This window comes from Melitaea cinxia, chromosome Z, assembly GCF_905220565.1.
Source record: "Melitaea cinxia chromosome Z, ilMelCinx1.1, whole genome shotgun sequence".
Classification (NCBI taxonomy): Eukaryota; Metazoa; Arthropoda; class Insecta; order Lepidoptera; family Nymphalidae; genus Melitaea; species Melitaea cinxia.
In genome coordinates this window covers 16,360,300-16,387,763 of record NC_059424.1, presented here as the reverse complement: position 1 = coordinate 16,387,763, position 27,464 = coordinate 16,360,300, and the positions used below count along the sequence as shown (strand labels likewise).

General features: G+C 33.6%; 1 protein-coding gene across 1 annotated transcript; it reads left to right on the top strand.

Moving 5' to 3' along the window:
* The first annotated feature begins 2,277 nt into the window (after positions 1–2,277).
* On the top strand, positions 2,278–27,325 carry LOC123668863 (proton-coupled folate transporter). Its single transcript, XM_045602553.1, has 9 exons — positions 2,278–2,289; positions 3,141–3,332; positions 7,029–7,203; positions 8,376–8,561; positions 17,350–17,640; positions 18,821–18,975; positions 19,550–19,718; positions 22,349–22,508; positions 26,725–27,325. The coding sequence occupies exons 1-9, from the start codon at positions 2,278–2,280 to the stop codon at positions 26,792–26,794; spliced, it is 1,410 nt and encodes a 469-aa protein (XP_045458509.1). The 3' UTR covers positions 26,795–27,325.
* The last annotated feature ends 139 nt before the right edge of the window (positions 27,326–27,464 follow it).

The following is a 27,464-nucleotide window of genomic DNA, read 5'->3' as shown; positions in this document are numbered from 1 at the left end:
ATGGATGCAGCCTGTGGTATAGCAGTTGTGCTGTTTCTTTTTGCAGCAAAGGAAGCGGCTTTTCTCGCGAGTACCAGGAAAGACGTTCTGCCTAATTCGTTTTCCAAGATAGTAATAATAATAATAATAATAATTTTATTTAATTAAGACTTACAGTCCACTTGTTAGTAACATTAGTAACTTACAACTACGTTAGTACCCTTAAATTAAAAATTAAAATTAACAATTTACCAATTCACTTGCTTAACCTTTCTTGCCTCACCACAACGCCAACAAAGTGCTGAAGCATAGGTTCAGCAAGCTTAGAACTGAACATTTTCAGAATTTTGTTAGAACTGAGCCGCATTCTGTTTAATAGAGTGTGGAGCGAGATCAGGTCTAGTTTTGTCTGGAGTTTAAGTTCCAGATCCAACCTTTCTTTGTCGAACCTCGGACATTGCAGCAGAATGTGCAGAACTGTCTCCTCACAGTTGGAGTCGCAGATACACGAAGGGCTGTCCTTAAGGTAGATAAAAAAAATTACACACACTACAATGTTGTTGACACACATGCTTAATATAACTCTTTTGTTGATTGTCAGTCTGTAGTCAAATAAAAAATAAAAAAAAGGTTCTTTATTTACGCTATCTTTTGGTTTTCTTTAATTTATATATTTAATTATGATCGAATTCCCACCTTTGGGCGACCACTAGTTTTAATAATTAATTAATTAGGTAACAAAAAAAGCAATAACAAATTTTCTGTTGTTGTAACCGGTAGAGCAAGCAATTATCTATAAAATGATATATAATTTAGGTGGAATTACTAAGAGGCTTTTTCTAAAAAGGGAGGCAAAGATCTTAAACCTTAGCGTATTAATATATAATATGATAATCCGACACTTAAAAGCTAAATGTGAACGAAATTGACACTTTTTACTTGAAACTTTATAACAATGTCACTAGTTTTTCAGACAAAAAAAATGCAAGAAAGTTGTGTAATTCGTACATTATTCTTCAAGTTTGTATCTGACTTACTGAAAAGTAATACTATATCTAGTACCAGTAACAGAAAGACCTACAATCAACAGAGATATTTGAACTCAGATTAATAAACAAAAGGTTTTACCTTTTGTTTATTAATCTGAGTATTTAAATTTCCCGCGTTTTTTTCAAAATCATACGTGCTACTAGTGTCAAAATATATGTCTATAGTTCCACAAATAGATTTTTTCTGCTTTTAATTGGCCACAGATATAAAAATATAAATTAAAAAAATTATGTTAATTATATATTTCTAGCTTTTAATTGCATATTATATACATACAAAATGTACATTAATTTCTTTTGCTTCTCTAGCCGGCTTGTTTATAAATCTCTATGCTTCTTTTATATTTCTCAAATTCTCATTTATCTCTTATCTATTACGATTTGCATTTGACATTTGGCGGCAATTTAGGCAAACTACGTTTGCTGCAATGTTTTCAATTTTTGTTTTGAAACGTGTAGCCACCGAAAGGTTGTATGGTCGGTGCAGATCTTTTATTAAATATACAATATATTTTATATTTTTAAATAAATAAGTGCCCTCTTAATAAACTAAACTAAATAAATGGATGTAAGGAACTCCGATGTTTCGGAGTTATTGGTTAGTATTAATTAATTGTTTTCATTTTTATAAAATAATAAATTATGTAAGATAATCCTAGATATCGTAGAACTTTAAAAAAAACTTTCTTAAACTCATTTTGATGTCTTTATGTAAGTATATTGTAATTTAAATTATTTGCTATATTTGTTAACAAAATTATGAAAAAATTACAATTTTAAGATAAGTATTCATGGTTTATATATGTGACAAAAATATATATTTTACATTAATAAAGCTTAAGGATATAAATTTTGTGACAATTATAATTTTACTGTGCAAATAAAACAAATAATTACTTAATGGAGTATTAAGATTGTGTAATTTTTATTGGAAAACTCATACATAAATTTGTATCTTTTTCAACATACCATATCCATATTAGACATCTTACTATATTTAAAAAAAAATATACAAATATCTTCTTAGTGACAAGTGTGCAGTTTTCAAAATAATACTTAAATGTTTGTTAGCTAATCTCGAACTAAGAAAGACCTGATCATGGACAAGTTAAATAAATAAAAAGTAAGATAAGTTTAATACATTATAAACATTTTACTCATCATGAGTAGCAAGATAAGATGTTTATCATTAAATGTTCTTACATTGAGATGATATATTGTACTTTGTACTACAAGTTATCTTATGATTATGATAGAAACAGTATTTGTCTCGATGTAGAATATCCCATGCAATCGAAATGTAATCTTAATCACATACAGTTGAATGTGAATGAATTATATTAAAATATATTACTATTAATTTTTTTGTTTACTGACCTGACATAACTGTGAACTATACATAAACGGATGTAACTGTATGTAAAATGTGTCAAATCTTTACTATCGATATTGATTGTAATGTTATACACTATAATAATACTAGCTGACTGCAATCACGTACGGTCTGGTATAAAAAATGGCCTATGATCTACTCACAAACCTACCAAATATAAATGTCATAAAAACTGGACTGGCCATTTCGGAGGAATTGGATAATAAACACTGTGACACCAGTTTTTATATAACATGTACAATCGATATTGATTATTTTCTTCTAAACTATAATACAAATATATCTTAATGTTTTACATACATATAAGACCAACTGCTTCTTAGGTAGAAAATATAAATATTATACACATATTTGAAGTGGAATATAAATAAATAAATAAAAGTATTATTAAATAATAATTTCATAATACTTTTATTTTAATAGCTTTATTAAATTTAAGTTTCAGAAATATAATGTATCTAGTTCAAATTATCAATATTTTTTTGCCTTTGGGAAAGTAGTTTGTAAACTAGAGCGTAGTTGTAATAAAATAGATGTCAAAAACGTCCAGTGTTATTATAAAACAGTCACTATATATAAATGAATCGACAAATACTTTTCCAATTAATATAGTTTTATTTAAAGTTTTTTTTTAAGTAGTCTAGCTTAGGAATAATGACGTATGTATATTATGTTTTTGTTTTTTTGTTTTTATAATTTTTTAACACCTAATACTGCAGGTACATAGGCAACCATGGCACAGCTATATAACAGTGGAGCCAGTCATGTTCTTCTATATGATGGCTTATATGATTACAAATGTTATTGAGCAGACTTTCTATGTATTCCGAGCCTGCACCGTCAATCACGGGTACAGTGAAGAAATATGCTATAATATATCTAGTTATGATGATATTAATAATGAGGTTCAGGTGAGCATTTTTATATTATTCACCTATTGCAAAATGAATTAATCATCACTATGGATAAAAAAATTGTGATTTTATGTTAAGTATTAAGATATACAAGTGTAAGTGTAATGAAAGTAAGTGTAGTGTTAAGTTTTTCAGTTAGTTTAGCCTATTGCAGTCCACTGCTACACATAGGTATGCCCAAGTACGAGCCAGTCAGTTCAGCCTATTGCTGTCCACTGCTGGAAATAGGCCTTCCCAAGTTTGCGCCAGACATCCCGGTTTTCCGCAATCCTCATCCAGCCTACAACGGCAATCTTACGTAGATCGTCGGTTCAACGGGCCGGAGGACGTCCCACACTGCGTTTGCCAAGACGCGGTCTCCACTCCAGGACCCGTCTGCTCCAACGGTCTCCATCGGTCCTGCGACACAGATGACCAGCCCACTACCACTTCAACTTGCTAATTCTGTGGGCTATGTCGGTTACTTTCGTTCTCTCGTGGATAGTCTCATTTCTAATGAATCCTATCTTTGAGAGAAATCCCCAAGCATAGCCCGTTCCATTGCACGTTGAACGACGAACTTGTGGACCAGTCTCTTCGTCAGTGTCCACGTTTCGGCTCCGTATGTTAACACAGGCAGGCCTTCCGTTTTTATGCTGCCCGAGCGCTGCACTAAAATCATCTACTTCGATGCATGGGATGTCCTCCGAATAATGGCGCAAAAATTGTGCACGTGAATCATCGGTGTCCCAAGTCTCAGGCTTGCGTGCGCTCTACGAGTAAGTACAGCTGTTCATAAAGTTTCTTGACCTCTTCTCGAATTTGAGGGCGAGAGCAAACGGTTCTGACATCCGCTGTTTTGAGATTCACAAGAAAGCTTCTCCCCCAATGGTCTTTGGAAAACTTTCCTCCCCTTTTCTGCTCAATAAGAGTAGTAATCTCTCTCGTATTTGAGCAGCGGAGGTCTCGGCGTAAAAGTTTTCGTATCCTCTTAAAGAGAGCCGTAGAGTGCGTCCATTAAACGTTGACAGGTGTAGTGTTGGGTGGCAGTCTCTCGGAACCCGGTGATTCTTAGTACCCTCCGCCCCACCGTTACCGCGACCGCAAAGATAAGTTTTTATGAGTAGTAAATAGGTGAATAATCATTCTGAATAGTGCTGAATTGATTGAGATGTAATTTTTAACACTTCAAGATTTTAAGTTATGTGGCATAAAACAACTGTATACTACATAGCTAATATCTTACTAGTTTAATGTTTTTTTTTAACTGACTTAAAAAAAGGATGAGATTATAATTTTGACTGTATTTTTTATGTGTGTTACCTCATAACTGTTCACTGAGGGGACCGGTTTTTCATGATTCTTTTTTCATTTAAAAGGTGGTGCTTTACAGTCTTATTTAAAGTAGAATTGAGAAGTACTTTTTTAATTATCTCTAATTATGCGTATTTACATGATAATTTTTTCGTCTACCTACGTTGTATTGTATTACTGGTTGATGAAAGTGTAGTCGTTTTTTTAACAACTCGGTCTGATAATTAAAATTATTTTTCCATTTGTGTTTATGTCAGGTTTTTTTTTCATTTTACATTAAACAGTATTTGTATCATTTAGTACTTTTTATAGTAGTTTCATCAACTTGGAATTTCCATTTTATAATATTGTCACTTAAGGCGTAGTTATATTTGCATAGACAAGTATTGTAAAACGCTATTACTAGTTGATAGGTAGTATCGAGCTTAATATAGAACGAAATGCTATGCATATAGAATTTGTGTTATTCAAGTTATAGTATCGCAATTTTATATTTATTATTTGTTATATTATGATAAAACAAATTTTTGCGGATTTTATCGCGGTTCATTAGGTTTTTTAAATGCCTGACGTTTCGGATACTTTACAGCACCCCTGGTCATGGGGAAAAACTTAATAAACCGCGATAAAATCCGAAAAACTTGTTTCATTACAACGAGTGAAATTCGCGTAAACATTAGAGAACGATACGTAACAATATGAACTAAATTATTGATTACGTAGTCTATAATATACAGAGTATATGTATATTATTTATTAAACAACAAGATATGAAATTAGACTCAACAATAGGGTAACAAAGTCAGCGCATTCGCGATACTTGAAATTGCTGACACGATTCATAGCTATCCTAGAAATTTTATTTACGCCTTACTATTTATTTGTTTGATTATTACTTTACCAATATATATTTTTGCAACTTTGTCATTAATAGTTTTTAATTATTTGTGACGACAATGCACCTATGTTATATAATAATATGTATGCTTTAAAGTACATAATAATTTATAAATATGTTAAGACTAGCTGACCCGGCGAACTTCGTATCGCCTAACACAAACTTTATCGTATGGTATTAAAGTTCAAATTGACTTTTAAGTATTATCACAAATCTTTTGTATGGAAGTATAGAAAAGTGTTGTTTTTAGACTTTTTCAGGAATATAAATTTTTTTTTTTTAGAATTTTTCTCTCCGTAAGAACCATCCTCGTACTTCAAGGAATATTTTAAAAAAAGAATTAGCGAAATCGGTCCAACCGTTCTCGAGTTTTGCGCTTAGCAACACATTCAGCGACTCATTTTTATATTATAGATTAAAGCGATTTTCATTAAATCTTTTCTTACGTAATGAAAAATACACAAATGTCATGAGAAATATGACATTTAATAAAAATTACGTTCTAATGTAAATGTTCTACAATAGGCCTGGGTTAGGTCGGAAACCATTATCCGGGGTGAGATGGCGAATGCTAGTGCGACGCTATCTCGCCCCGCTCAGGTGGAGGTCTGCTCACACGTGGTAGTTCTTAGCCAGTAGGAGTCTGGCATAACCACTCCGGTTTCCCCGCGCCGGAGGGTATCCATGATGGATTTCCCCCACGTTAAAAAAAGGTCGGAAACCATTATATGTTTTGGTATACTTTGGTAGTACTTTGGTAATATACTGTGTGGCTACGGCACGGGTGTCGTAAGAGGCGACTAAGGGATAACAAGGTTCCACAACCATCTTGGAACTTAAGAAGCCGACCGATGGCGGGATACCATCCAACTGCTGGCTTTGAAATACACAGGCCGAAGACGGGCAGCAGCGTCTTCGGTGCGACAAAGCCAATACTGCGGTCACCAACCCGCCTGCCAAGCGTGGTGACTATGGGCAAAAAACATGAGTTCACGTTATTATTGGCGTAAACTTGTGGAGGCCTATGTCCAGCAGTGGACTGTATAGGCTGTAATGAATACTTTGGTAGATAATATCTAAGTTCACATCACCAATGTCTGTATACGAAATTTCATGGTTTTGTGTCCGTCAATGGATGTGTTCCACCAAACGACAGCAACAATTGTAACGCCTTTTCTAGCGTTCCACCTAAGACCCGTAGTCGTCGCATGGGATAGTTCGACGTCATAGATACTTCACTGTTCGCGCTCATCGGCGGTCATGGTCAATGGCGTTGCGGGCCTTAAGTGGAACGTAGCTAATGACACAACTTGCGTTACATTTTCATCCTCTATTGTAGTCTCTTATTTTTTTTTACCAGTATAAGATAGCTAATCCTTTCGCAAGATTTAGTTTACGAGTATATCTATATATCAAATTTCATCAAGATCGGACAACTCCTTTCGCGATAATAATATGAGTATAAATTTGTATTTGAAAGTATGTATTGTATTGCATCGTAGGTGACGGTGTCAACATTCCACCAATGGAACGGTATAGCAAGTCATATCGTTCCGTTGTTACTGGCGTTTTTCTTAGGATCCTACAGCGACAAGAGAGGACGAAAAATACTTTTGCTTGGCGGCTTAGTGGGTAAATTGTACTTTTCCCTAATGATCACTCTTAATACTATGAAGGGTAAGTTTCCTATTTTTCCTATTATTATTTCCTATTTATGTATACTAGTTGTGCTGTGTTAACAAAATAGTTATTATTCAGTTCGCAGAGTTATAAATTAAATAAATTTCTAAAATAAAAGTAGCATAAGTTACTCCTTATTACATCAGCTATCCGCCAGTAAAAGTCCCGTCAAAATCGGTCCAGCCGGTTCAGAGATTAGCTGGAACAAACAGACAGACAAAAAATTGTAAAAAATGTTATTTTGGTATATGTACCGTGTCCATCCATAAGCATTTAGTAAAAAGCGGCTATTTTAATATTACAAACAACAACATTTGTATAGCTATACAAATAATAAAACTAACTGACACGATAAACTCTGTCCTATTTTGCGATCTAACAAACGCGTGAAGTTAAAACAATCGTTAAGTCTTCACGAATTTTCCAATTTTCTGCGGCAGAGCCAAATTGGTATTTTTTTTTAACCGGCTTCTAAATATCAATTTTTGTTCCATGCGAAATAGCTGCCATTTGATCCCATAAATATTTGTTTCAGTTTGGGTCAGAAGTTTTTATTTTATGAGCGTTTTTGTTAACTTGGACGATGTAATTTTTATGTGTGTGATAATTCTTTTTTTAATCGAACGATGGAACGAACGTGTTCATATTTAATCCACCACGCGTCCCATCAGTTACCGTCGTTACTCATAGGACGGATTATATCCGCCAACCCGTAGCGGAGCAGCGTGGTGGATTGAGATCCGAACCTTCTCCTATATGGAGAAAGAAGCCTATGCCCAGTAGTGGAATGTTACAGGTTGAATTGTGATCGATATACGCAGTAACTGAGAACTCACTACACAAATAAAACAAAAAGTCTAGTGTGTCAGCTACCAAATACAATTAATTTACGTTAAAATTCTTACCACCTTAGTCTTGTATATAAAATTCTCGCGTCACAATGTTAGTTACCATACTCCTCCGAAACGGCTGGACCGATTTTTATGAAATTTTGTGTGCATATCGGGTAGGTCTGAGAATCGGCCAACGTCTATTTTTCATACCCCTCAGTTATAGGGGGACGGGGTAAGGGGTTTAATAACGTATATGGTAAGCCAACGTTTGCGGGGTCAGGTAGTAATATATAAAATGTGATAAATGGTATTTATTACTTCTATTATTATTTTAAGCGTGGCCGTTGGAATACGTAATATACACCGCTGCGTTTCCTAGCGCTCTTACTGGCGCCGATCTAGCGATATTTGCTGGATGTTTCGCATACATCGCCGACGTGTCTTCAATCAAGAACCGAACACTGAGAGTTGGGATACTGGACGTCGTGTATCTAAGCACTATGCCCACTGGAGTCGCGCTAGGTATGTACTGTACATATAATACATACTATGAATAGGTCACTTGACCAGACGTTCGAAAAAATTTGTGTATTTAATGTGTCCAATTTAAAGTATAGTAAAATACACATTATTATTGACGCCGCGTTGGCGCAACGGTTACGGTCATGGATTGTACCTGTTGCGCTGGCGGTTGCGGGTTCGATCCCCGTACATGACAAACATTTGTATTGGCCATACAGGTGTTTGCCGTGGTCTGGGTGTTTGTGCAGTCCTTGTGGGTCTCCCCACCGTGCCTCGGAGAACACGATAAGCCGTCGGTCCCGGTTGTTATCATGTACACTTGGTAGCGATCGTTACTCATAGTAGGGAATATATCCGCCAACCCGCATTGGAGCAGCGTGGTGGATTAAGCTCTGATCCTTCACCTACATGGGAAACGAGGCCTATGCCCAGTAGTGGAATATTACAGGCTACAGCCTGTAAAAAGCCTGCGTAAAATACACATTATTCAGGACTAGCTGTGACCCACGGTTTAACACGCGTTAATTTGAAAACAAAATAGCCTATAAGCCTTCCTCGATAAATAGGTTATCTATCACTGACAGAAATTTTCAAATTGGACCAATAGTTCCTGAAATTAATGCGTACAAACAAACAAACAAACTCTTAAGCTTTATAATTTTAGTATATAATTAACAAACTGCTCGTAAGATCTCTCTTAAATGTAAATAGGATAAATAATGTACTCACACTCAACGAGCCAATACAACCAGGACCTAAAATACAGTCGAATTGAGAATCCACTCCTTTTTTTAAGTCGTTTAATAAATATACCTGCAAATTTACAAAAAAAAAAAATACTGATAGGTATCCCGTTTTGAGCAAAATAAAAATGGTCACGTTACGTATACACCAGCTAGCCTTTAAGAGCCTCACTGTTGAGATAATAGCCTTAAGTTTGAAAAGGATGTTATGGAACTTCCGACATCGTTCTGTATTACGAATTATTTGTGTGTATATATATATATAGTTTTAGGAGAAACAAACTTATTTATTAAAAAAAAAGACAGAAAACCGAACACTTAACTTCTATTTATTACTCATTTCTACAAATATAACATTATCACAAAAATAAACCTTAACCACTAACTTAATCGAAAATAATGACCGAGAATTACAATTTAAATTAACCAAGCAAACAAACGTTACTTTGAATATAAAAATGATCAACGCACTCGTCATGAAACAACGACCTATCGTTCCGAAAGCCGAGAAGCAAAAGAGCCCTCTGAACGGGTAGGGACTGCTTTTATTGACGTTGTTGCATGACGTTACAAAATGTATTAGCGGGTAGGGAACTATTTTTATTAACACTGTTGCATGACGTCACGAAACGTATTAAAATAATCGAGATTATGCTAACAATATATATATACTAGCGACTACGACGACGACGACTATATATATATACTAGCGACCCACCCCGGCTCCGCACGGGTGCAATGCTGATACTAAATATACTACAGAATGTCTTTATTTATAGTTTGAAGCTAGCTTATAGCATGGTTATAAACATAATAACAACATTCAAATATGAGTCGTTAGATGATACGTTGTCACAGAATACGTTGAAGAAATAAAGGTGATAATTTGTAGCCTATATGTTGACCCGACTTCTTAATAATATTCATGCCAATACATACAGACAAACAGACAAAAATTCTAAAAACTATATTATTGGCTTCGGTTTCGATTGTAGATCACATCCTAAGTATTCTTTAAAAAAATATTCAATGTACAGTTTTGACTTTCCTACCATTTTATTATATGTATATAGATACAAATAATATGTATATATATATATATATACAATAATACAGTATGTGTGTGTGTCGTTGTCTTGCCCTTAATGCTTTTGTGTCGAGTCTGTTTTCGAACCCCTGACTCAGGAGTAAATCCTGGTGGTTGAGTGAGAGATATTTATTTATTTGTTATACAATGTGTATACAGCGGTAGTTAGTAAATGGAACTATATATACTATGAACAGTTTCCAATCTCATGTATTATATATATATTTCAATTTTTACAATATTATTTTTAGAACTAAATATTTGCAGATAATACTTATATATTAAAATAATTTTCAAAAATTCATCGCAAATAATACATTTTTCCGAAGATAAGACTGTGGAATACGTATAAAAATGTTACAATTATTACTTATGCAGATATTACCTCACAACACTACACACAGTAGTAGGTTATAATTTAACCGTTAAGTAATTAATAATAATGTGTTGTCTTATTGAAACATAATCGATACATATCTTTTTGCGTTTCGCTTGATTGTTATAACGATTAAAAAAAGCCAACATAATAAAATTTCTTCAAACAATCCATCATTACAGGGAACTTAGTAAAGCGATACTTATCAATTCATGAACAATGAAAAACATAAGTATATATTTGTCATGTGATGTTAAAATTGGGATAATTTTTTATATAAACAAAATATATTTGATATATGACAAACATTTTTATGTATTGGAGCGAGTGGTTATATAAAAGGTTTTTGTACTTTTTATTTGACGAAGCGTTGGCGCAGCTGTTACAGTACAGACTGTTGTGCTGGCGGACGCGGGTTCGATCCCCGCTCACGACAGATATTTGTATTGGCCATATAGATGTTTGTCGTAGTCTTGGCGTTTGTGCTTGTGTATTGTGTCTTGTGTGTGTGTGTTTCCGGAACCCCAACACAAGAAAATCCTACTTGGGGCCGTCGAGTGTGGAGTGCTTATTTATTTATTTATGACCTTGTAGGTTTTTTGACCATGTCTCCGAGAGCAAGTAAATCTGCCAGTCTCGGTTGTTGTCATAGATATCTGAAAGCGATAGTTACTCATAGTATGTAAATTTTCTCTGTGTCGCGGCGTGGTGGATTCAGCTTTGTCTCTTTTAAGTACAATACGAGTATGGTGAAAGGACCTAAAGGGCCTAAGGGGTAATTATAACAAAGATTAATTGCCAAAAAAGCATTCAAACTAATATATTATAAATAGCTATATAATATCTACGATCATAATAAAATGCACGCTACGAACATATGTTATGTACAGGGATCGAACCTGCGACTGCGTGGTACTTAAGAATTAGTTGTGTCCGTTTTTTTAATTCTTCAAAAAGTTTTGCCTAAAACGTATTTATTGTTAACAAATTTCAACTACTACTGTTATATAAGCTACCTATACCTATTGCTATAATTATCTATACCTATAATAAAATGGTAGGAAAGTCAAAACTGTACATTGAATATTTTTTTAAAAGAATACTTGGGGTGTGATCTACAATCGATACCAAAGCCAAAAATAGTTTTTAGAAATTTTTGTCTGTTTGTCTGTATGTATGTCCGGGATAAACTCAAAAAGTACTGCATGGATTTACTTCAAATTTGGCACGAATATTATTAAGAAGTCGGGTCAACATATATCACGCTATCACCTACGGGGAACGAGCAGTGAACATTTATTTCTTCAACGCATTCTGTAACAACGCGTAATCTAACGACGCATATTTGAATGTTGTTGTTATTATGTTAATAATAACCATGCTATAGCTAGCTTCACACTATAAATAAAGACATTCTGCAGTATATTTAGTATCAGCATTGCACCCGTGCGGAGCCGGGGCGGGTCGCTAGTTATAGCAATGTAATGTTACTTACTTCCATATCATGTATTGTATCTGTAACCTTTAGTCTTTAGTTAGTGATAAGCAATATTTACTATTTATTTCCATTAGTATGAAATCACTATTAGAATGTGAACAATATTTTTTATTTACTTTAATATTATATGTACTTAAAACCCTTAATTGTGTGAGAACAAATTTGTTATCATAAAAACTCCAGGACTCCCGAAATCACGCATTCTATTTCCAACTCCTAACTATATCAGTAGTCTGTTTCCCTATTATTTCTATTAATTAAGTATCCTTATATTAAAAGTGATTGTTAAAAGTACTAATAAATAAATTAGTTTTTAAAAAGACTTATTTTGCTCTCGCCACATGACACTACAATGTCTTTTTGTTTACTACGTGTGTCAATGTTATTATATAACTCAACGATGAATCTATGATTTAATAAATAAATTCAAAGAGTATCGTTTATATAAGAAAGCTATGATAAAGAAATTTTTAAGTATATTAATGTCCATCGCAAACCATCTTTATTTTATTTTGAAATATTTGCGTGGAACTCATGTCGTAATTATGATAGGTGTTATTAACACTTTGTTTTTTATTTATTTATTCATATTTTAATTCCTTCTCGTAATCATTAAACTTGGTGTCATTTTAAATTAATTGTGAATGAATTTACTATATCTACCTATTAAAAAGTTACACAAGTCAATGATAACTTTATTCTAATATATAAAATTCTCGTGTCATGGTGTTAAACATTGAACTCCTCCGAAACGGCTCGAGCGATTTTAATAAAATTTTGTGGGCATATCGGGTAGGTCTGAAAATCGGCCAACATCTATTTTTCATACCCCTAAGTTATAAGGGGGGGAAGGGGGGTTAAGCGGGTTAATAACATATATGGCAAAGAGACGTTTGCGGGGTCAGCTAATTAATGTATAAAAAGTCGTAGTAGGCCCTTAAACATGTACAAAAAACACAAGTTTATAGACTGTAAGTATTGGTGCCATATATTATGTACCGATCTATTGACGAAATATAACATCATCGATGATTTACGAGGACATAATATCTTGAGATAAAACATTGACCTCGACCTTCAACGTATCACGCTACTGTCTTAGAAAAAAAAGGAAATGTTACGTGCATCACATGTTATATTGATTAGGTACTTTATAAAACAATGTCAAACACATCAAACATTTTTTTTTTCGAAATTTCATTATAGAAATTTACAATTCAAAACTTGTGAACTAAATATTTACAGACAGTTGCGGTATAATTGATATATTGTTTGTTGAATATAACTTTTATTACATTAAATTGTCATCATCATCTTCCTGCCCTTATCCCACTTATGTAGGGTCGGCACAACATGTTTTTCTCTTCCATTCCTCTCTATTATTCGTCACTTCAGTGCTTACTCCTTTCTTTCTCATATCCTCACTCACACAATCCATCCATCGCTTTTTCGGTCTGCCGATCGCTCTTCGTCCTACATTACACTACATTAAATTGTAATAACACTTAAATATATATTATTCACATTTGTTTTTGTATACATATTGCTCTACTTACAGGAAATATATAGATATATTCGTGTTAACAAATCTATAATCTATAATATATATAAAAGCGAAAGGTCACTCACTCATCACGAAATCTCCGAAACTATAACAGCTACAAACTTGAAATTTAGCAAATAGGTTCCTTATAGGGCGTAAACATCTGCTGAGAACGAATTTTACGAAACCCGATGCCTAAAGGGATAAAACGGGGGTTGGAAGTTTGTATGAAAGTCCTATGTTTTTGAAGTAAGAGACCTGAAATTTAAAATATAAGCTCTATAGATGGTAAAAAGGTGTCCAAATAATGTATCTTTAGAAATCAACTCCTTTTTGGGGTTAAAACGGGGGATCGTAGGTTGACTCACTGATCACGAAATCTAAACTATAACACCTACAAATTTGAAATTTAGCAGGTAGATTCCTTATAGGGTGTAAACTACCGCTAAGAATGGATTTTACGAAACTCGACCCGTAAGGGGGTAAAACATGGGTTGGAAGTTTGGATGAAAGTCCTATGTTTTAGAAGTAAGAGACTTGAAATTTAAAATGTATGCTCTATAGATGATGAAAAGGTGTCCAAATAATGTATCTTTAGAAATCAACTCTCTTTTGGGGTTAAAACGAGGGATGGTAGGTTGACTCACTCATCACGAAATCTCCGAAACTATAACACCTACAAACTTAAAATTTGGCAAGTATGTTCCTTATAGAGCGTAGACATTTGCTGAGAACGGATTTTACGAAACTCGACCCCTAAAGGGATAAAACTGGGGTTGGAAGTTTGTATGAAAGTCCTATGTTTTTGAAGTAAGGGACTTGAAATTTAAAATGTATGCTTTATAGATGGTGCGAAGGTGTCCAAATAATGTATCTTTAGAAATCAACTCCCTTTTAGGATTAAAACGGGGGATGGTAGGTTGACTCACTCATCACGAAATCTCCGAAACTATAACAGCTACAAACTTGAAATTTAGCAAATAGGTTCCTTATAGGGCGTAAACATCTGCTGAGAACGAATTTTACGAAACCCGATGCCTAAAGGGATAAAACGGGGGTTGGAAGTTTGTATGAAAGTCCTATGTTTTTGAAGTAAGAGACCTGAAATTTAAAATATAAGCTCTATAGATGGTAAAAAGGTGTCCAAATAATGTATCTTTAGAAATCAACTCCTTTTTGGGGTTAAAACGGGGGATCGTAGGTTGACTCACTGATCACGAAATCTAAACTATAACACCTACAAATTTGAAATTTAGCAGGTAGATTCCTTATAGGGTGTAAACTACCGCTAAGAATGGATTTTACGAAACTCGACCCGTAAGGGGGTAAAACATGGGTTGGAAGTTTGGATGAAAGTCCTATGTTTTAGAAGTAAGAGACTTGAAATTTAAAATGTATGCTCTATAGATGATGAAAAGGTGTCCAAATAATGTATCTTTAGAAATCAACTCTCTTTTGGGGTTAAAACGAGGGATGGTAGGTTGACTCACTCATCACGAAATCTCCGAAACTATAACACCTACAAACTTAAAATTTGGCAAGTATGTTCCTTATAGAGCGTAGACATTTGCTGAGAACGGATTTTACGAAACTCGACCCCTAAAGGGATAAAACTGGGGTTGTAAGTTTGTATGAAAGTCCTATGTTTTTGAAGTAAGGGACTTGAAATTTAAAATGTATGCTTTATAGATGGTGCGAAGGTGTCCAAATAATGTATCTTTAGAAATCAACTCCCTTTTAGGATTAAAACGGGGGATGGTAGGTTGACTCACTCATCACGAAATCTCCGAAACTATAACAGCTACAAACTTGAAATTTAGCAAATAGGTTCCTTATAGGGCGTAAACATCTGCTGAGAACGAATTTTACGAAACCCGATGCCTAAAGGGATAAAACGGGGGTTGGAAGTTTGTATGAAAGTCCTATGTTTTTGAAGTAAGGGACTTGAAATTTAAAATGTATGCTCTATAGATGGTGAGAAGGTGTTCAAATAATACATCGCAATCTATATATATAAAAGGGAAAGATCACTGACCGGATGGTCCCTCCACCCAAGATGGACAAAGGTGAAATATGCCAGAGAGGTAGCTTATACTTAGTAGACGTCCGCTAAGAATGGATTTTGCGATATTCCACCGCTAAGGGGGTTTAATTGGGGTTGATAGTTTGTATGAAACATATACAGCAGCTATAAGTTCGCCTGATAGGTTATTTATACTGCAGCCTGAAAATAAAACTAAAAATGTGGTGTATAGAGAGGTTTTATGAAAATAACTATTAAATTATACTAAATTGTGCCTTTGAAAAAGTTATTCAGAGTGATAAGCATTTCAAGTGACTGAAATAAAAAAATAATTTGCGTTAAGCATCTTAATAGTCGCGGGCAACAGTTAGTGTATTATAAAACAAAGTCCCCAAAAGCGTATGTGATCGATTCCCTCAAAACCTACTGATCGGATTTTCATGCGGTTTCACCAATGGAGAGAGGGCTTCAAGAGGAAGGTTTACGGAACGGCTAAGCCGCTTTTGATGAGAGTTTCACTAGAAGTATGCTGGGAAAACTTTGTGTCAAACTGATTTCAACGCGGGCGAAGCCGCGGGCACAGCTAGTATATCTATATAAATATACATAGGAATGATAATAAAAACGTTTTCTTTGGGTGACTAATGAAATAACTCGTTAACTTTTACAATAATTAACGGTAATTATTTTAACTGAATTCAAAAATTTTCGGAGGTTTAATTATCTTTTTGCTTTAGAAGCAATAAACCAAGAATTCTGATGTTCAGCATACTGTAGTCTGTAAAATATAAAAATGTTCGGCAGGCTATAAAAAAACTGCAGAGTGTAATCAGCTGCTGTGTATGGCATTTGTGGACTACAAAAAAGCCATCGATTCTGCCAAGACCAGAGCTGTCTTGATTCTCTGCAGAAATGTCATATCGACTGGCTATATAGAGACACTGAGATGAATGTACGACGCGGCGACGATGACCGTCCATATCCAAAACCAGCGAACGAGACCCATTTTCCTTCATCCAGGGTACGACAGGGGGATGTAATATCGCCAAAACTGTTAACCGTTGCGCTGGAGGATGTCTTTAAGACTGGATTGTGGGGGACGCGGCATCAACGCCAACGGCGAATATATCTTTCACTTTCGTTTTACCGACGATATCGTTATCTTTGCGGATACGTGGAGAGGAGCTAGGCTAAATGCCGGGCGGCATAAATGTGTCCCCCCGACGAGTCGGTCACGGTACGAACTTGGAAAAAACGAAAGTTATGTAACCAAGTCATGCTGAGACCGGTATCGGTTGATAATACCCTCTTCGAAGCTGTTCAGAATTATATCTACCTAAGCAATACCATCTAACTAGGCCACAAAAACTTCAAAAAGGATGCTGATAGGAGAATTCAATAAACAGGCGAAACAAAAAAAAATATAATATAATGTGACATAAATCTAGAATTTTTTTATAAAAACTCCCTAACTAGACTATAATATGATATCTAGCAATTTGTTTTACAATTCACCAGGTAACCTACTCTACAACAAAGTAGTGAACAGATCGTTCACAGCCATGTTCGGTATCAACTCATGCTTAATGCTGATGGCCACTCTACACTGCCTATTGTTTCTCGAGTGGCAGACAAGACCAGAACAACAGTCTTTGAGACAAGCAGGCATCCGGAATCCGATAACGGATTTCTTCGACTTCGACAACATCAAGCAAACTTTAATCACGTTGACGAAGAGAAGACCCCAGAATAGAAGAATGTTCCTATGGTTTCTTCTGATTTCCATGGCGTTTTATACATTCCAGAGAGGTAGGTTCTCATGTTATTATAGTTAGTTATGTTATTATAGTTAGGTATGCCAGTGACTTTGTTATAGCGTTCGTATATGGGTTAAATGTTCTGACATTACATAATATTTATAACGCGCTGACCCAACACACGTCCTATCAAGAATCTTTTAGAAAGTCCCTATTAGAAAACTTAGAAAAGGTCTAGAATTAATCCAGCTATTCCCAAATCTAGCACTTAGCAACACATTAAGCTAAAAACATCATTTTTATTTAAAGATTATTTCCTTGATGCTTTTGATTATTTATAAAGAAGTGGAGAGAAAGTTCCTAAATGATTTTCTTTGACTATGATCTTGACGATATTAGTAATTTCGCTTGCAAAGAATTTTTAAGTAAATTTTTAAAAAAAATACACAGACCCAAAACAGACACTCGGAAACCTGGACGTTTACAATTTAACCATGCATGTTTTTATTCTCATAGGGGTCATTTATTAATCACGTGATTTTTTTAGCTACTTTTTGACATCCTTCCTTGTGACATTAGGTAAGGTTTTAGCAAAGTTTTTTTTTTTTTGCAAAGTAAATTGATTTTTTCAGAATATTATCTTAAAAAAAAAATAAGATCTTTAAAGGAAAAATTAAGGATTGTGATACAAATTTCTGAACAAGCATCAAGGTTGCAGGGTGTTTGTTGGTTGTTTTTTTTTTTGGTCAAGAAATCGCGCTGTTATAACGGATATAGTATTTTAGTTTAAAAAAAAAAAAAACTATTTTTTAATATTTATTAAAAGTTTATTATACTTATTCACATTAACTATATTTATTCACTAGAACTAGAATAGGATTTAGAAATGGAATATTATTTAATCTTTAGGCAGCCGATGCCTTCGGGATATGGGATTAGACTGACTACCAAAGGTTCTAACAATGATCATATGACAATATTGCTGACGCGGTAGCGCCACAGGACTCAGCAATTCCTCTTACATAACCCGGGTATAACAGCGCGTTCAACGGAAAATAAATACACGTGATATTTTAATATATCCTTCCCCCTCTCCTTGTGATATTTAGTGATGTTTTACCGACACCCGCCTGTAGAGCCTGACGTGATTGATGGACGACCTCATGACTGCTTGACCTTAAGTTGATAATTCCATTTCGGTTTCCACATATACCAAAATATTATTATTCCAGATGAAAGGCCAGTAATGTACTTATACACATCGAAGGTGTTCAAATGGGATTCCAGTGACTTCAGCCACTTCAGGACCTACTTGAGTACGGCCTACGTCGTTGTTATGCTCTTCGGTATTCCACTAACAACTAGAGTACTCGGATTGAAAGATACGGTAAGCGTCGTTTTATGAAATCAATAAATAAAACCTATAAGTACACCACCTACTAAATTTATTTTAATCCGGCTGGGAAAGTACCTATTAAACGATCACTTCTAAAAACTGGTCACAAGTAGTGTTGTGTTCCTGTGGTGAGTAATTCTACATCAGCGTGAAATTACGCTATCTCTATTTTATTTTTTATTTTTCTTATTTGTCATGAAATTATATGATCTTATTCTTACATATAATAAAATAATCACATCATAATTTTATGTTTGATCCAAATCAATCATACAAAGTAAATTCTAAATACAAGATAACAAGAGTTTAATACAAAGATGCAGTTATCTTGATAAATGGAGCACATTATAACGTGTTACACTACTCTTTCTCAATGATTACAGTAACAATACAATATATATTTTCATTAATTTAGCCTGTAACTTCCTGCTCCTGTATATATTCCTCTTTCTCCGTTAACAATTATACAAGGGATAGTGATTGATACTGATTGTTTGTAATAAAGAACACATACACGTACATGCAGATTCAGCTCTATAAATATATACTAATCGTATTATTCCAGTTGATCGTGATGATGGGTGCGTCTGCGCACATGTGCGGTCACATGATATATGCGCATGCCCATACAAACACAGCTATGTATGTAGGGGCGACGGCGGCAGCTCTCGGGCCTTGCGTCGCTCCACTCATACGATCTATGGCATCGAAAGTTCTCGAACCGGCTGAAAGAGGTAACAAGCATAATACAATTGTGATGAAATTGACGCAACTCACTCTATATTTTAATATATATTTTTTTTTCCTAAATTGCCCATGCCTATAAATAAAATATAATACAATAATAAATGCGCACTATACACATAAAAATTACTCCTAGATTTGGTGGGAATCGAAAGCATAAACCGCATCAGAAAATAGGATCATAACGAGATGACTAAATCAATAATTATATCCATTTCGAGCGGGAATCGAACCAGCAACCCGCCGGTGTGTATGACACACTTGTAGACAAAAAGCGGATGTAATATAAAAAAAAATGTGTGTACTTACGTACGCATGTATGTTTTGGTCTTACATAAAAGCTAAACGTAAAAACGAAAGTAACATTTCTAGCTGCATGAAGTTCAGTGATGAAATAGTTTCAGATGGTGTAGGGATAGCCAATCTTTTTTGTAGATATTTTTCATCTGTGTATACTGTCCCGCAAGCTACTAGTCACTGTTACGCTGGGCATGTTGCATCAGCGTTTGATTCTAGATGTTTGATATTACAAGGACTGAAATTGAGACTCAGCTGAAAAAAAAAAAACATAGCCAAAGGTTACGGAAATGATCGTATACCAATTTTCTTTGTAAAAAACGCAGAACCACTTGCTATACCCATTCAAATTATCTATAATATAAAAATGAGTCGCTGAATGTGTTGCTAAGCGCAAAACTCGAGAACGGTTGGACCGATTTCGCTAATTCTTTTTTAAAATATTCCTTGAAGTACGAGGATGGTTCTTACGGAGAGAAAAATTCTAAAAAAAAAAATTTAAATTTCCTGAAAAAGTCTAAAAACAACACTTTTCTATACTCCCATACAAAAGATTTGTGATAATAATTAAAAGTCAATTTGAACTTTAATACCATACGATAAAGTTTGTGTTAGGCGATACGAAGTTCGCCGGGTCAGCTAGTATTTAATAAATCTTTAAAGGACGGTGTGTTTCCGACCGCTTGGAAAGAAGCCACTGTGAAACCACCATATCGATTCCGAAATCTGTCCCAAACTATTGATAGAAAATTATCGCAAAAGCAAGCAAAAGTATTTGAGAAAATCTTCTGCATACACATTACTTGGCACACGAAACAAATGTTAGGCGAACAACAACATGACTTTGTAGCCAAGCGATCAGTGGCTACTAACTTGGTATCTTTTGTTGAACAGCTGTTGTCACATATGGGTTCCGGGGAGGAAGTTGGTGCTATTTATGGGGATTATTTAAGTAACGCGTTTGATAAAGTGGACCATAATTTACTTCTTAGCAAATTAAAAAATCTATTTTATATAAATGGTTCGCTGTTGATGTGTTTCAGTTCCTACCTAAAAAATCGCAAAATGACGGTAGTAATAAATGAGTATAGTTCACATTACTGCATGCCTTCGTCTAGTGTTCCACAAGGATCTATTATAGGACCTATTTTGTTTGGCTTGTTTTTGATGGCATTAAATACTACATTAAACAATCACAATTGAAATTAAATATTTAGAGTTGTACAAAATGAATTTGACGAGGAGTTGTTGCAGAGGGATGTTACTGGTGATGCTCAATGGTGTAAAATTAACTATATGACTATGAATATTGACAAGTGTGTACACATAAAATTCTCTAGAAAACGCAATAAATATAATTCTGAGTACCGTATTGATAATAAGAAGTTGAAAGGGGTTAAGGAAGTAAGAGTAACACAGGCGTAATTATAGATTCAGAGTTACGGTATACTGGTCAGATAAAACATGTTACTAAAAAAAGTTTCAAGATGTTAGAATTTATAACACATAATACCAAAGAGTTTACATCAATATTAGCTCTTAAGACCCTATATAATGCACTGGTACGCAGTAACATCGAGTACTGTCGCTTTTTATGGTACCCAGTTTATCAAAACAGTTTACAGCGTATTGAAAAGGTGCAAAAAATGTTTTTAAAAAGCTATTTTAAACCTAGAACACAAAACGATCTGCTTCTCGATAACTATAACGACCGGTTACGTTATTTCAACTACCTTCCATCATGGAAACGCAATCAGGCTCTTGGCAGCATTTTTCTGTATAAGCTGCTTAATCGTATGATTGACTGTCCCTCCCTCTCGAAACGAATTAATTTAAGTGTACCCAGAATATCGTCCAGGGATAGCTTCTTTAGAATGTATAAACCATTTCATATTATGTATAATAAATCTAAGTATATAAATAACTCACCGCTTAATCTTATGCAAAAAAAAATTAAATTCAGTTGTTCTTAACATAGACATAGACATCTTCGCAGATTCATTAAGAGAAAAATAATTATAGTGTTGATAGACTTTGATATATAATTGTAATAGTATTGTTTTTTCTTTCTCTCTATTTTTTATTGTAACAAATGTTATTTTTTCGGTAAATTACACATATATGATTGATATCCGATTACAGTAGCGTTCTAAGAATGTTGTGCAAACCTTTAATTTAAGTGCATATTGTATAACTTAGGGGTATTGTTTTAATGTAGAAAGCTTTTTATTTACTTAGTTGGTATGCCTTTATTAAATAAATAAATAACTTTAATAATAAGCAGTAGCTGGGGACGTCGCTAGTAAATTTAATTAAATTTCAGGCGTGGCGTTTGCTTTCTTATCGGTAATGGAGAATGCAGTGGCAATGTTCGCTTCGGTGATATACTCTCAGCTGTACAAGGCGACGCTCGACACAAGTTTCATAAACGCTATATTTTACCTTACCTTCGGCACGCAGGCCATTGTATTCCTTCTGGCTATGTAAGTATTGTCTATACACATTATATAACAAATTTCTCCGCAACTTCTATCTAATAGCAATAAACTCAAAAACTACGAATCGGATATTTGTTCGCTTATCACCAATAGGCTGAATGATTTTTGAGGAAGTTTGTAGGAAGTATTTAAATCGGTTTAAAATATGGCGAAATGTTATCGAGTTTTAATGGAAAACGCTATAAATATGATGAGTATTGAAGAGTACTTGTATAGTACTTAGTAATAATAATGTACGTGTTTCAGTGAGCTAATTTACTTTGTGTAGCAATTTGAAATATTCGTATTATTTTTTGACACATTAAGCAAATCGACGCCCCCGGAAAATAAAGTGGTAATAGAGAAAAGTAAATTTTACAGGACGAGCAATAAACAGTTTTTCTGTTATATCGCGTGTCCTAAACGGGTTATAATATTGTATTTATACATCATTATTTTCAGCATTTTTTACGTAACATGTAACTATAAAAATAAATTAAATATCACAATTATAAAGTCATTGCTAAAAATGTGTAATACTGATTTTTAATAAATTTTTAATTTTTAATTTATACCATATTTATACTAAGTAACTAAAAGTAAGTAAGTTGTAATGTAATGAAAACTATTTGCCTGCATTACGATACTAATAAAAATAGTATCACACGAATACATCACTTAAAATCCATAATGAAATTTGTAAATCATGTTTACGTTAAATCGTATCGAAAATGAAGCTAATAATAAAGCAGTAATGTACATTTACCGATCAACACTTACCGAACGCTTTGCGGTAACGTGTGTTACGGAAATTAGCTATTCAATTTTTTTACGTGAATAAAATGGTATAACGGCTTACCAGCTCATTGAAAGAGATGTTCGTTCCATATTTTTTTTTTAATATATAAGTTTTAACATCCATGGGTTCTTAAGTGCCCATGCCTTTTTAACCGACTTCCAAAAAAGGAGGAGGTTCTCAATTCGACTGTATTTTTTTTTTTTTTTTTTTTTTTTATGTATGTTACATCAGAACTTTTGACCAGGTAGACCGATTTCGACAAATTTTGTTTTAATCGAAAGGTGGTGTGTGCCGATTGGTCCCATTTAAATTTATTTGAGATCTAACAACTACTTTTCGAATTATGTCTAATAATGCGTTTTTACTTGACGCTTTTTTCGTCGACCTACGTTGTATTATACCACATAACTTTCTACTGGGTGTACCGATTTTAATAATTCTTTTTTTGTTGGAAAGGGGATATCCCTAGTTTGGTATCATGATAAGGAAACCAGGATCTGATGATGGGATCCCAGAGAAATCGAGAGAAACTCTTGAAAATCCGCAATAACTTTTTACTGGGTGTATCGATTTTGATAATTTTTACTTTAATCGAAAGCTGATGTTTATCATGTGGTCACATATAAATTTTATCGAGATCTGATAACTACTTTTTGATTAATCTTTGATAACGCGTATTTACTTGACATTATTTTCGTCACCTTACGTTGTATTATACCTCATAACTTTTTACTGGGTGCACCGATTTTGACGTTTCTTATATAAATTAAAAGCTACTATTCGTCACGTGGTCCCATTCAAATTTAATTGAGATTTGATTAGTAATTTGTGAGTTATATCTAATATTGCGTATTTACTTGACGGTTTTTTCGTCACCCTACGTTGTATTATACGTTATATCTTTTTACTGGGTGCACTGATTTTGATCTTTTTTGTATAAATCAAAAGCTAATACTTGTCATGTCGTCCGTTTTAAATATGATTGAGATATAATGAGCAATTTTTGAGTAATCTTTGATGACACGTATTTACATGACGATGTTAAGACGACTGTGGTCATGTTCAATACTTTGCCACAACGCCATCTATCAAAATGTAATGAAATTACTTCGTTCACTATCGATCAAATTACAATATTCCACTAGAGTAGAGAGTAGCAGTTTATTCGTTATAAATATATTTGAGCTTTTAATTTTTGAGTTATCGCTAATACTGGGTATTTACTTGGCTATTTTACGTCGACCAACGTTATATTAACCTCATTACTATTTTACTGGGTGGACCGATATCGATGATTCTTTTTTTAATCGATAGGTGGTGCTTGTCATGTGGTCCCATTTAAATATAATTGAGATTTGAGTCGAACTTTTTGAGCTATATCTGATATGGCGTATTTACTTGACTGTTTTTGGAGTTTTCTCCTTAAGAATCGATTTTCATTTAAGGCCCCGGAATGAAAAAAATGAACAGTAAAATCTACTGAACGAATGACCTTGTTAGAGATGGCGTTCAGACGTTTTCTAATAACGCAATTAGGTTCCGATAGATGGCGTTATTGCATTCATTTATTTACAATTTGATATAGTAATAACTAATAATATATTTCTTAGACTAGTAAGCCTTTTTGTGCCTATTTAGACAGTTGATCTGAAGGGGTAAACTCCAGTCGTGCATCGGAGCTGTGTGAAAACATGAACATTACATATTTTTAATAAAAAAGACATAAACCGTAATTCAATATAAATCCGCTTCAACTAAAAAACCCGCCGTAATAAGCGATGTCAGCGCTTCGCGCGAATCGACGACGGGCCTTTTATGAAATTTCTGCCTACAATCGCTAACAAAATGTTAGAAATAACAGTAGAACATTATATAATTCTACAATTTTAGAATGTCGCGTTATATGGAATACGAACAAAGTATTACTATTTTTTCGTCGATCTACGTTGTATTACTCTTCGATGTAATTGAAGTCGGTTTTTTTTTTCGTTTGCGAGCAAACACAATTATTTATTTATAATTTAATTTTCAAAGCGTTGAGGCGTATTATTTTCAACATTGCATGCTTCAAATTGCGAACTAAAGCTTATTTTCTCTAATTCGACGGTGAGTCCAAAACTGACCGTGAGAGATATATATACCTATATATACATATATGTTTATGTAGGTGAATAATTATAGTAGTTTATGCAACTGTCATAATATAATGAAGGGTATTAAAACACGAGTGTGAGTTTATGAAACGAGCGCAGCGAGTTTTATAATAGTAACGAGTGTTTGAATACCCGTGTTATATGCAGTTGCATACACTACTTTATCTTCACTAATGCAATTAATCAAACAACAAGAGTAAAAGCTAACAATAGTTTATTTATAATAATTGTTCAAATTTTGGATGGTACAATTTTGAAAGTTAATGTTAATTATTGATCCAGCAGCTGTAGCGGTCGCGGGGCAAGCAGTAGAGCTCGTAGACGGAGTCGGAATAAGTTATTATATTCTTTTTCATATAATTTTCTAGATTTTTCTGGCAAAAGATTGTGAGTTAATTTTGTTGCCAATTCTAGAATATCCGGAGGCGTACAAATATCATCGTCGCTATCCATTTTTAACTTTTAATTTATTAAATTAAATTCACGCGTACGTGTATTGTCACAGTAATTTTGCCGCCATTAAAATCTAACCAATGAGAGCGCAGCTGCGCGCATGCGCGCGATGTTATAATGAGATTTTACGATATCGATGTGGATATTATACCATCATGTGAAATTGCTTAAATTGAGTGTTTTGTTGTCTGCGCTATAACAGTAGTAATTATAAGTCAAGTATTGGAAACATAAGTAGAATGTTACAACATTAGTGTAGATAAAGATAATTATTTACGACTATGGTTTTTTTTCATGCTACACGCTCTATGCATTACTATGTTATAATACACTACATGCTTTATACATTACATGTTAATTTACCGCATTGTCGGCGGCCACACTCATTTTTCTAAAACGTACACATTAACGTTGTAAGTTGTTAATAATGAATAATGATATCCGTAGAATAAAAATATAAATTGTTATAACTTTATGGATTTTAAAAATTAAACATATTTAAAAAAATCAGAACATGTATTATGACTTATAGTTGCCGAAAATACGAAAACATTAAAACAGTGGTAGTAGCACTACGAATTTATTCCCAGGGGGCGTCGAAATATTCAGTAACTAAATAATACTTTGAGTTCAAAACAAAAATAAATAAATAAAAACTATCAGTCTAGATAGAAAGGCATTAGAATGATATATTAGTTTTAGTTAAATTTAATTAAATCAGTTTATGATTACATAATTGGCCGTATATGATAATTATTAAAAAAAAAATTTATAATATTTTTTGAGATGTCAGTTAACTTGAAATACTGCTTTGCAGGTTTATGGAAATTATGTTGAAGGGACGAAGGCTGGAAACACAAGATAAACAAATTATACCCGAAAATTGAAAATAAAAGTTTGTTCCTATATGCAATAAATCTATGTTGATCAAATATTATTGTACTATTTATAAGTATTGAATTAAGATTTTGTTGTGATTAAGATGCCTTAAAATGTAACTAATATTAATTTTTATTGATTGTAAATGTAACAATACCATATGTATTTTATTGACATTGTTACTGTACTAAGAATATTGACAGATAAGGTCTAAAATAAAATCAAATCACTAAAATAAAGTGTTATTACGAATTTAAATTATTTGAGATTTCTTAAAAAAATGTTAGATTGTAACATAATCAACATTTTAAAGCATATATATATAATAATTACATTCTTGGATCAGTTATAAATTATTTATGTTTTTTCTACATTTACTTCTACTATTACCATGTACTTCGGTTTAGCTATGAGATAATTTGCAATTTATCCATCCCTACTATGTTACTGAATTCGTTTATAAGTATATATAGTATTAGTAATACGTGAATTTCACCTGCATTGTTTTTTTTTTTTTTAAATATAAATGGTCAGCTCTATGTTTATTTGTTATTTGAAACTTATCGCATTCTTGCAGCTGTTGCAGTACTCAGCACGATTCCATTTATTAATGATCATTTATTTCTCTCACTACTTATATTACCTGACCTGGAAGCGTGCTGCGCAGGACCGATCGTC

Coding starts and splice junctions, on each gene's coding strand:
- LOC123668863 (XM_045602553.1), top strand. Junction 7,204..8,375: donor CACTCTTAATACTATGAAGG/GTAAGTTTCCTA, acceptor TATTATTTTAAG/CGTGGCCGTTGGAATACGTA. Junction 8,562..17,349: donor GCCCACTGGAGTCGCGCTAG/GTATGTACTGTA, acceptor ACAATTCACCAG/GTAACCTACTCTACAACAAA.